General features: G+C 42.7%; 2 protein-coding genes across 2 annotated transcripts in view; both read right to left on the minus strand.

Annotated features, from left to right (window-relative positions):
- The window catches only part of LOC102921878 (alpha-2-macroglobulin-like protein 1), a 43,297-nt gene that overhangs the window by 10,834 nt on the left and 21,086 nt on the right, over positions 1 to 11,377 (minus strand). The window contains exons 18-26 of the mRNA XM_006987853.4: positions 10,615 to 10,717; positions 9,916 to 10,144; positions 9,133 to 9,262; positions 6,237 to 6,355; positions 5,500 to 5,551; positions 4,055 to 4,138; positions 2,831 to 3,007; positions 1,168 to 1,249; positions 400 to 556 (exon numbers count right to left, since the gene is read on the minus strand). Coding sequence (XP_006987915.1) covers positions 400 to 556; positions 1,168 to 1,249; positions 2,831 to 3,007; positions 4,055 to 4,138; positions 5,500 to 5,551; positions 6,237 to 6,355; positions 9,133 to 9,262; positions 9,916 to 10,144; positions 10,615 to 10,717 — 1,133 coding nt within the window. The remainder of the gene's footprint in view (positions 1 to 399; positions 557 to 1,167; positions 1,250 to 2,830; positions 3,008 to 4,054; positions 4,139 to 5,499; positions 5,552 to 6,236; positions 6,356 to 9,132; positions 9,263 to 9,915; positions 10,145 to 10,614; positions 10,718 to 11,377) is intronic.
- On the minus strand, positions 6,590 to 7,186 carry LOC102921565 (mitochondrial pyruvate carrier-like protein). The gene has a single exon (XM_006987852.4). It carries the CDS (start codon positions 7,114 to 7,116, stop codon positions 6,763 to 6,765), a length of 354 nt encoding a protein of 117 aa, XP_006987914.3. The 5' UTR covers positions 7,117 to 7,186; the 3' UTR covers positions 6,590 to 6,762.

Genomic DNA, 11,377 nt, shown 5'->3' on the forward strand with positions numbered 1-11,377 from the left:
CCCTGAGACCGGGATTTAAACCTTAGGACCAAGGCACAGAAAGGAACTCCTCACACACTCAAGACCCCTCCCGTCTGACTCCAAATTCCCAGAAGCTGTCTCGGCTGATTCCTGTTTTTTTCCTCCTCTTCCTGGTTTAATGATTGCAGAAGCCTGGCTCTGTAGAAAGACTAAAGGCTGAAGAAGGCAAACAAAAGACTCACGTAGGGTTATGTCTAGGCTCTGGTTAAACATTCATGAGGCAGGACTGATACTCATGGAGAGGATGCAGGGGACCTGTGACTACAGCAGACTCAAAAGGCACGACATTCACCAAGATGAAGCGCCCCAGATGAGGGAGGGCAATGGAGACAGATGCCACAGAGAAACGGAAAGAAGGGTTCATTGTCAGTCCCTCACCTCTCCAGTGTTGTCGACAGGCTTGTCGTCCCTTCTGAAGCATCCATTTGTTCTCTGTTTGCTTGAAAGCCAGATTAAGGTCTGTTTGGGGACCGACTCTTCAATGAAAATATATTCCTTCATTCTCTCAAATGTCTTGAAAGTAAGGGCACTAAGCCTGTAATGGGGGATCATCAAAGCAGAAGTTAGGGGGAAAGATGATGTCGGCTGCCCAACGGGTTCATCGGTGACGTTCCCTTTGGGTAATGCGTTCATACAACTTGTCCAGTGTCAACAGTTACTAGTCTTGATTGGCAGTAGCCCTTTCGTTGGGGTCAGTAAAATACGATGGACAGCAAATTTGTAGAAGTTAGAGCAGGTGGATTTTTGCCACCCGAAGTTCTGGCTGTATAGTCCATTTGACACATACCCAGAAACAGGACTGGCATGATCTATAACCCGATGCTATGGGGCCTTCTAGCTTCCCTTCCTGGCATCTAAATGAGACTGAGAGGTACAGATAAGATGTGACACTTGCCATGGAGCTGATGAGCTGTGACATCACAGAGTGCCATCACTAAACGATCACACAGCCGAGCAAGTTGCATGAGACTATGGGGATGCTGTTGCAAATAACACATTTTGGGGTTTTGCTTTAGTCTCTGTAAATCCACTTTGAAACTCCCTTGGCTGGGAATCCCCCGCTGAGCACTAGCTGCTCTCACCTTCTTGCAAGTCAAGCTTAGAAAAACCCCCTATGCTACTGAAAAGGAAGTTTGTATCTCTCACCATATGCTTCCTTTCTGATTGCTCTGGCAGAACATGCTGTATGAACCATCGTAGTTTTTGAAAGACAAGTGCTTCTGGTAACCTAAAACACAACACAGGAGGAAGCTGATTTTTAGCCTGAGAGAGAAGGAAAAGAATGACGTAGACTGGGTGAACGTAAGCCCTGGGATGTGCTAATGTGATCACTTCAATTTTGGTTCCTGTAACTTCAGGTTGTCTACCTCTGTGTAGACAGAGAATGCCTTATTTAAAAGCTGGCTCAGCACTGCACTTACCAATCAGTACTTTTCCCTTAAGGTTATTTTACTTCACTCAGTTTTACCTTCCTAAGAAGAAAATCCAAATTGCATTACCTCCTGGACCTGTCCTCAATATCACATTTTTATGTTGCTTGTATACTGTCTTTCAACATTAAGATCCAATCACCTCCCTGCATTGGAACACAGCTGAGCAAGCAGGTCTAGGAGCTGACAAATGAATCAGCCGCTATTCACAACCAAAACAAATAAGATATTATGGTAACTATGATAAATTCACAAATGAGTTCACTGATGCTAACTCCATTACCACCAAGGTCCAGGGAGCATCTTGGAGGAGGAGGCAGAAAGAATGCAAGAGCCAGCTGGGTGGTGGTGGCGCATGCCTTTAATCGCAGCACTCGGGAGGCAGAGGCAGGTGGATCTTTGTGAGTTCGAGGCCAGCCTGGTCTCCAAAATGAGTTCCAGGAAAGTCACAAAGCTACACAGAGAAACCCTGTCTCAAAAAAACCAATAAATAAATAAATAAATAAATAAATAAATAAATAAATAAATAAATAAATAAATAAATAAATGTAAGAGCCAGAGGGTGGGGAGGAGCACTGTGGAGTGCTGTCTTCAGAGCATGATGCAGCTATTACAACTGTGAGCTCACATCAGCTGTTGTTACCTGTACAAGAGCTATGTCAGATCAAGCCAATCCTGGCATAGATGGGGTACGTGATCTCCAGACTCGGTTCTGTACTAAGGAGCTACTGGCAGTGAGTAGCTGCTGCAGGTGGGAGACTCATTCTTTATTGAGGGTGTGGCCACTTGTAGGTGTCTCCTGTTCCAGGGGAGGGCCCTACGCCCATGCACATATGGGCTGTGCTAACTGGACTTGGTGGGTTATTAAAAAAAAAAAAGACACGAAGGTGAGAGGCAGCATGTTGGGGAGGGTGGGGTGGGAGTTGAATGGGAGATGCAGGGATGGATATGACCATATTTTGTTGTATGCTTGTATGAATAAAGAAAATTTAAAATAAAGATGAGTTCACAATTTGAAGCAACAGTTCTATATCATAAGGTTAAATGACGGACACAGATATTATTATTTATTTTCACAACAGGGTTTCTGTGTTACAGTCCTGGCTGTCCTAGAACTCACTCTGTAGACCAGGCTGATCTCGAACTCACAGCGATCCACCTGCCTCTGCCTCCCGAGGGCTGGGATTAAAGGCGCGTGCGCCACCACTGCCCAGCGGACACAGATTTTAAAGTTAAAAAGGAGCATATAGCTAGGACCCAGAGTACCTAAAAGGTTCACTTTTGTCTCACCAGGGGACCACCGAGTAAGGCTGACCATGTGTGATATCAGTTGCAATTGATTTCATCTCTGTTGGCAGAAACTCCTTATCCCCGCTCACCATTAGCTAAGAGCAGTAGAGCCTTGGATCTGACTTCTTCTGTCAGCTGTTGGGTAGCGCTCAGGTAGTCGAGTATGTAAGTGTCAGACGCCAGTTGAGCAATGTTCTGCTCGCCACACCCATAGGGCGTATGGAGAAGGCTGTCTAAATTCTGCATTGCGACTCCGAGAACGTCTCCTAAAGACAGAAAAGGGGAGTCATACGCTCACGCTCGTGCTGAGCCGCCTCAGCATATTCACCTGTGGTCGTTAATGTATGGTGGGGCAGAACACATTTAAAGTTGGCTCTGAAAAGTATAAGCAGGAGGCTGGAGAGGTGGCTCAGGGGTTAAGAGCCCATGCTGCTCTGGAAGCAGGCCTGAATTCCGTTTCCAGCACCCAGATCAGGTGGCTCACCTCTGTCTCTAACTTCACTTCCAGGGGAGTCAATGCCTCTAGCCTCTTTGGGCACTGCACTTATGTGCACATACTGCCCCCCTATACACATAATTTAAAATAAAATAAATAAAACCGAGTGGGAGAACAGGGGAATCTGTGGCTATTATGTTGAACTCAATGGTGTTGTAAAATAAAAAATAAAAAATAAATAAATAAATTAATTAATTAATAAATAAATAAAACCATAAACAAGTCCAAGTTTCCTAGAGGGAATCCAAGGCAGGTGGTTCTTAAGTGTGGCGTTAGAGGGCCTTCGAGTATGAAATGTTCCTGAAAGTTTCATCCCACAGCAAGGTGGATGCTTGGGAAGTGTGCTGCTTACTGGCTTGCTTCTACTCTGTGGTTTTAGATACTGACCCAATGAAATACAAACTATAACCCACCCCTCTACCTCAGGCTTGAAAGTTGATGATAGACGAATGACTTTACTTTAGGAAACATACCTTTTTTTTTTTTTTTTTTTTAAAACCAAGAAAATTCCCAGTATCACAACATATCATAATCTCCAAGAGGCTAATTTAGCATTCATATCTACAGGTCACAACAGGGTCTCCCATTTCCTGAGCATCTACCGTTACCCACCAGTGTGAGTGCCTCATAGAGATTCAGGTCTGGAAACTCCCACGCCGCCAGATCCCACATGGAAACAGGCAGAAAAGGTGGTCTGAACACACTTCCTGCCCCGATAGCTTAAGAAAATAGCTCCATTCGGTTATTTTAGGACTTTTTGTAGACAACCTCAATCAAGATTTTCAAATCACCATGACACAGAATTTGATAAACTCACCCACAACGGTGACAAAGGATCTGGCTGACCCTTCCACTACATCGCTTGGCAATTCCAAAAGTATTTGCTTTGAGGCTTTGGTACCTGAAAGAAAATACCCATATAGATAATGCAAAGAAAGACTTCCCTCTACAAGTCACAGACGCAGAGTTTTGGAACAGCTGTATTAAGGAGAAAAGGGCATTGGTTAGTTTTGCCTATTGGACAAAATGAAATTGTGAAATGGGGACAGTGAGATGGTTCAGAGGGTAGTGACATGTGTCACCAAACCTGCTGATCTGAGTTCAATGCCTGGGACCCACAGGGTAGGAGGAGAGAAGGAACTCCTGCAGGCTGTCCTCCGACTTTCACAACCCCCATGACATGCAATGCACACTCTTATACACACATGTGTGTGTACATACACACACACAAATAAATGCAATAAAAGTTTTTAAAATAAACTGAGAATTTGAGCTAATTTAGAATAACAATCCATTCAGAGAATGATGTATACTTTGTCTTTGACAGTGATCTTCATTTTCTATCAGTCCAGTACTTAAATTGTGTATGAAAAAAATGGAAGATATGACTCATAGTTCATAGAAGGAATTGACTTCTATGTAATTGAATTGACTGAGTAAACATTAAAATCAGATTACCAGTAACTGGCTAAAACAATACTCATGATGACTACAAATCAGGTAACTGAGACTAATTTTTTTTATATTCTTTTATTAAGAGATTTTCTATTCATTTTATATATCAACCACAGAGTCCCCTGTCCTCCCTCCTCCCACCTCCCAGCCTTCCCCCCAACCCACCCCCACATTCCCACCTCCTCCAAGGCAGGGTCTCCCCTGGGGAGTCAGCACAGCCTGGTACATTCAGTTGAGGCAGGTCCAAGCCCCTCCTTCCTGCACCAAGGCTGAGCAAAGTGTCTCAGCATAGGCCCTAGGTTCCAAAAAGCCAGCTCCTGCACTAAGGACAGGTCCTGGCTCCACTGCCTGGGGGCCTCCCAAACAGTTCAAGCTAATCAACTGTCTCACTTATCCAGAGGGCCTGATCCAGTACCATGGGGGCACCTCAGAGACTATTTCGTACCAAGAATATAAAAGCAACCAATATGCTAGTGTTAATTTGAAAAATCCCGAGTTTTCCATTGATCAAGATTGTGAGGCAGTCTTATGAACAAAGAAACCAAAATATACAAGATGGAGGAAATAGGCAAAGGTAGACTAATCTTATTGGACAAATAAATAAATGTAATTCATTAATATACATTTGTTTGCTAAAAATTATATATCAATGAAGATAAAACATGAAATAAAGTAAAACCACCAAGAGGAACTCAAAATGCATCCACATGGCAAGTGGGCTCGTGGCTTGTCATAGGCCAAGGAAGTAAATCTGCCATACTTAAAGATTTCTCTAGGACCAACTGACCCCGTGGAGAGCTCTCTTACCTTTTGTGCAGATAAGGAAACTCTGGCTTGTTTCTTTTTCAATACCTTCAGGCTGTTAGAGCATAAACAAAACCAAGAACAGAATAATAAGTTGGATCATTTTTCTATGAAGGAAAAGAGACCAGACCTCAGTTACCAGAGGCAGGGCTGGCTCAGGGTTTGTCTTGGAACCATTCATTGTCCCTGTCCTTATTGTGTGGAAGTCTCTGTACAGTACCAACACCCCTTCAAGCCCTCGGCTCCCATAGCTTGTGCAAAGATAACCCTGTGTCACTGACACTTTCAATCGCTCTATTGTTATTTATTTTTTATTGACGATAACAGGAACTGCTCATGAGCATAGAGCAAATGGATTTGACTCTTGAACTTTGGGATCAGTTGAAAAGAGGGATGGGCAGGAGATCTGTAGGCTGTTTCACATCAAGAAGGGTGTCCAGAAAGCATAAAGCGTGTTTCAAGGGAGCTCATCCTCTTTGGTGAGGCTCTGGTTGGTTGGTTGGGTTAAGAGTTGTTGAGAATAGAACCCAGGGCCTTGCACAGTTAGGTGAATATTTTCTCATTGAGGCCTATGGGAAGGCCTGAGGTACTGATGGATGTATAATACTGTAATTTGTTCAAAGCAGAAGGTTTATGTCAAAACAAACTGGTCAGTTAAGCATTTGCAAGAAGAATGTCCTACTTTATCTCTTAGACATCATTTCCCATCAGGAGGAACTTGGTATTTCATATGTACATACCTCTACCAGTAAACCTTTGACCACGGTGTCTTTCCAGTTGACGTCTTGCTGCTTACTGGCATCATTTGGGCAGCCACTGCTTTGTTTGGATGTAGCCACTACGGTAATATTCACTTTGCCTGGAAAACATTGCCAAGCATGAGATAAAGAATACTGACACTTTCTCCAATGGGAGATGCTTCAGGTCTGTCAATCTTGTCTTGAATGGATTACATCAAACTCTACCATCACACTGAAGTTTAGATCAAACTACCTACTTTTTCTCCTGCCTGGAGATAAGGCAATAAATATGTCTTGTTCTACTTATTTCAAGATTCCCTATAGTAAGTCACTCATTTACTCCCTTAGAACTTAGAAAAGTTTTTTTTTGTTTTTTTATTAATTAATCAAACTTCAGGTTTCAATTGGGGTTGCACTGTTTTAGAGTCCAAACCAACGTTTTCCTTGGTATTTTCTTTAGGAGGAATAGAGTCCAGTGCTTAAAAGTCTGGCTTAGGCTACTCCTCCCGTGCCCCAGTCATCAAGCTTATTTGGCCAAAGGTTTGCTGGCCTTGGCCCCACCAAAGTAGGAATGCTTCACGCAACGGCAGGCCTGAATGGTCTGCGCCACCACGTTGGTGAGATGGCATGCCAACAGCAGGTAATTTCGAGGCTGGACCCGGTAGGCAAAGCGCATGAAAGCCATGGAGTAGAAGATGAGCGCCGTCGTCATGCGGCCGCTGATGATGTCGGGAGGCGCCTTCATATCCTTGAAGGCGGCCAGTGGAAGGCCCCAGTTGGCCACCGGACCCCAGAAGTGGGTGCTCATTAAGTAATCCCGGAACTCCTTGGTTTTTAAATATTCATGAGCTTTCCGCATTAGCCCTCCAAGCCCTGCCATGGCCGCCCCAGACGGAGGAGTGCCAACGGCCAAGCTGCCGGCCAACAGTAGAGCGCCGAATGCCGACCTCACAGCTGACCCTGACGCAGCAACAGCCAGAGGCCAACTTACAAAGTTGTAAGAAAGGTCACGTTCTATGAACCCGTGCCAGCACCTCGATATTGTTTATAAAGATGACATTGGACAATATAACATCAGATACCTGGGCATCCTGTCTTTCTTTCTTTCTTTCTTTCTTTCTTTCTTTCTTTCTTTCTTTCTTTCTTTCTTTCTTTCTTTCTTTCTTTCTTTCTTTCTTTCTTTCTTTCTTTCTTTCTTTCTCTTTCTTTTTTACTTTACTTTCTCTCTCTCTCTCTCTCTCTCTCTCTCTCTCTCTCTCCTCTCTCCTCTCCCTCCCTCCCTTCCTCCCCTCCTTTCTCTCTCCTGCTCCCTCTCCCTCTCCCTCCCTCCCTTCCCCTCCCTTCCCTTCCTCTTTCTTTTTTGAGATAGGTTCTCACCATGTAGTCCTGGCTGACCTGGAGCTCACTACATTGACCAAGCCTAGAATTCACAGAGATCTGCCCACCTCTTCCTTCCTAGGTCTGGGACTAAAGGCCTGTACCACCACTCCTGGCAATAACTAGGGCCTCTAATATTTCCCAGGATCAAAGAAAAATACCACCACACCTGGTAATAACTGGGGTTTCTAATGCTTTCTAAGATCAAAGAAAAACAGTAAAATATGATACAGCACAAGGACCACCAGATATAAACTGAATGCTGGCAAGAAATCATTGATTTTAATTTCTGTGGTATCAGTATGTAATCAAAACTGATCTCCAGTTTCCCTGTTTATAGAAATTGGAGGATTGGGAAAGCTACTCACAAGGCTTAATATCGCCTGTGTGCTATAAACATAATCAACATATTGTTTCTGTTTCTTTTTTGTGAGTTCTGCTCATTTTTTTTTGCTTTGCACAGCTGTTGAGCACCACAAAGACGTCGTAGTGAGTGCACTGTTCTGTCTCACTTTCCAGAGCAAAATATTTGAAGATCTTACATAGCATAAGAGTTAAAGTTTAAGTCTAATAGAAAAATGATCTGAGGTGAATCAACATCACAGCTGAATTTAAAAACATCTTATATTCTCCACTGATGTAATAATACAATGAATACAAGAAAATGAATAAAAGAAATTTAATGACATAATTTTTAAAAGTCTTCTCAAACTAAGGATCGTCTACATCTTGTATTTCTGGTTCACTGGACTTTTAACTTCCTTCTTCTCCAGTGTCACCAGTAAGAGACTTCTAAAGTTACTTTCCTAAACTGCCAGGCACAAGAGCAAAGTTCTCAATATTTGATCCAATGGTTGGATTTTAGTAGTTGGTGATCTATTTAGTACATTTAGTTAAAAAACAAAACAAAACCCAGTGGCTCTCATAATTGATGATGGTGGCTGAGGAGAAATTTTTGTAAAAGTGGCATTTTATGTGATTGTTAGGAAAAGCAGCAAATGCCAGAATCAGGGTAGCCTTAAAGAGATATGGTCTTTATTTGGGAATATGATAGGTGGATTTGATAAATCACACAAATTAGCATTTGTGCCATATTTTAATCGTATTATACTTTTTATGTGAATGAATGGAGTTTTGTTCCACAGAGTAGCAGCAATGCGGAGCTATGGGGCTGGAGAGAGAGCTCGGGGTTTAAGGGCACTTGCTGCTCTTGCAGAGGACCTGGGTTTGTTCCCAGTACTCACATAAGGCAACCCACAGCCATCAAGTTCTAATGGAACACCCTGTTCCTGATTCGCTAGGCACCCACATGTACATGGCGCACATACATACATGCAGGCACATGTATACACACAGAAAATAAAAAATACTTTTAAACAGAGAAATTATAAGAATTTTGAATATAGAGAAATGAATAAAGAAAATTAAAAATACGATGCTGAAGAAAATCATGTTTCTTCAGAAAGTCTAAGAAAAACATAGGTTGATACAATGTGGGTCATGAAGGACTGCTGCTTACCCAGTGTTTTTGGTATAATGGTCCAGACATATGTTTTCTGTTCTCCAGCCTGGAGAACATCACTGCCATTGGTACTCAGGGTGTTGCTATTTGCTTCATAATCCTCAGATGCTTCTAGCCGAACAGAAATCTGAAAACAGAATAATGGCCACAAGGGTAGAACTTTAAGCTTTCTCTCTCCTTTGCCTGAAATTCTACAGTTTATCACACAAGGGTTTCTTCAACATCTTCATAGAACCTGACATTTTTCATCTTAAGGTTTTCTTTATTTTAACTTAGCAAAATGAAAAGATGCCCAAGGACTCATTCAAAGTTCACAAAATAGTAGAATGTGGGTCATCACAAAGTGTCATTCTCACTAAAATTTCAAGTCATTGTTGTGTGTGATTTAAAACCATTATTTCTGGGGCTGCAGAGTTCACTCAGAAGGTGAGAGAGAGCACTTGTTGCTTTTGCAAAGGACATGGGTTCAGTTCTCAGCATCATCACGTGGCAGCTCACAACAGCCAATAAGGTCAATTCGAGGGGATCTGATGTCCTTTTCTGACCTCTGTGGGCACCAGAAATGCACATGGTGCATGTGCATACATGTAGGCACAACAATCATACTCAGAAAATAAAATTAGAAATTTAAATAATTATTTCTAAAGATTATAGAAAGAAATGACTTCCTTATAGTATGAATTTTCAGTTGTTAATAGACTGTGGTGATATTTAATGAAAACAATAGTGAATAATTTAGTCTGCTGGATGTTTGTCTCCAGATTAAAGGAGGTGACTTACCTCTACACACGTGGTCAGGTAGCTGAAGACAGTGACTACCACGTCACTCTGTTCATTTTGAACGACAGAAAAGGGTGAGGAGATTTCAACGAAGAAGGGCTGGGAGATCTGTAGATATGCTTTGGGTGAGATGCCAAACCCAGCATCACCGTTCACACAGAAGGCGCTGGCCTCCCATTGGGTTACAGTATCGGGGACAAGGAATGAGGCATTTGCTGAACCTGAGGAACTGGAAAGATAGGCTGTGGATGACACATGTCCTCTAAGTGGCAACCCGAGTTTATGCAGGACACACACAAACACGGTGACAAAGGTTTGGAAAAGACTTCAGGCGTTTAGGTAAGGCACTGTTACAGAGCCCTAGTTGAAGTGTCTGTAGAACAGAACCTTAGACATGTCATGTTTCTATAAATACCTTTTTTAAAAATTTGAGGTAGCATATATCTACCTGCATGGAATTTATAGGAGTGAAGGTTTTGTGGAAAAGTAAAGTTTACAGAACAAATAAGCAATCAAACCATCAAACATGTAATCAGGACGCACATCTGAAGGGCTTTTTAAAAAAAATAAATACCTCACTACTTTATTGCCCAGGACTAAAAGTTATCAAATCAAGAGAAGAAAAACAGAGATAGAGGCATACAGGGGAGAAATCTGTTTAATAAAAACACTAAGAAGTAACAGAACAATAAAACTCACTCTACACTGACGAGGTCCCATATCCAGGTCTTGGGGAAGTATGTCCTGACTGTCTCTTTGATGGCCAGTTCTGCGTGGTTGATGCTGTCTACGGCATCACGAGCTAAAACGAGAGATGCAAAGAAATGACCTCTGTAGAAAGAGCAAAACTATGTGCTGGACTTCAGTGCCTCATGCCTAGTTAAGCTGTGTGTGTGTGTGTGTGTGTGTGTGTGTGTGTGCAGTATGACCACCTGTGAAGGTGCCAGTGGACAGGTTGATTTCCTCACTTGCTTTTCTCTCTTGACTTCTGAGGCAGGGTCTCACTGAATCTGCACTTAGAGGGTCAGCTCAACTGGCTGGCCAATAATCCCCAAAGACTACCCATCTCTGCTCCTGAGCACTAGGTTGACAGACAGATGTGCACTGGAGCGCTAGGGTGACTGACAGATGTGCACTGGAGCACTAGGGTGACAGATGACAGATGTGCACTGGAATGGCTGGCATTTAGGTGGGTGTGAGGGATTGAACTCAGGTCCTCAGGACTGCACAGCAGGTACTTTACCTGCTGAGCCATCTCCCAGGCCCTGGAGTTGAGCTCTTAAGTAGATCAGGCCTAGTATGTGATAGCAAGAGGTGATAGAGAAATTTGCTCCTAGGGCTTAATACTGATAAAATCAAATATCAGCTATTTTGATGGTCAAATTTCTGTATTTGTTTAAAAGCAACACCAAACAACAAATCACCTATAGCCAAATCTGGATGAATTAAATCTTTGCCCTGA

Source organism: Peromyscus maniculatus, chromosome 3 (genome assembly GCF_049852395.1).
Source record: "Peromyscus maniculatus bairdii isolate BWxNUB_F1_BW_parent chromosome 3, HU_Pman_BW_mat_3.1, whole genome shotgun sequence".
In the NCBI taxonomy this organism is placed as follows: domain Eukaryota; kingdom Metazoa; phylum Chordata; class Mammalia; order Rodentia; family Cricetidae; genus Peromyscus; species Peromyscus maniculatus.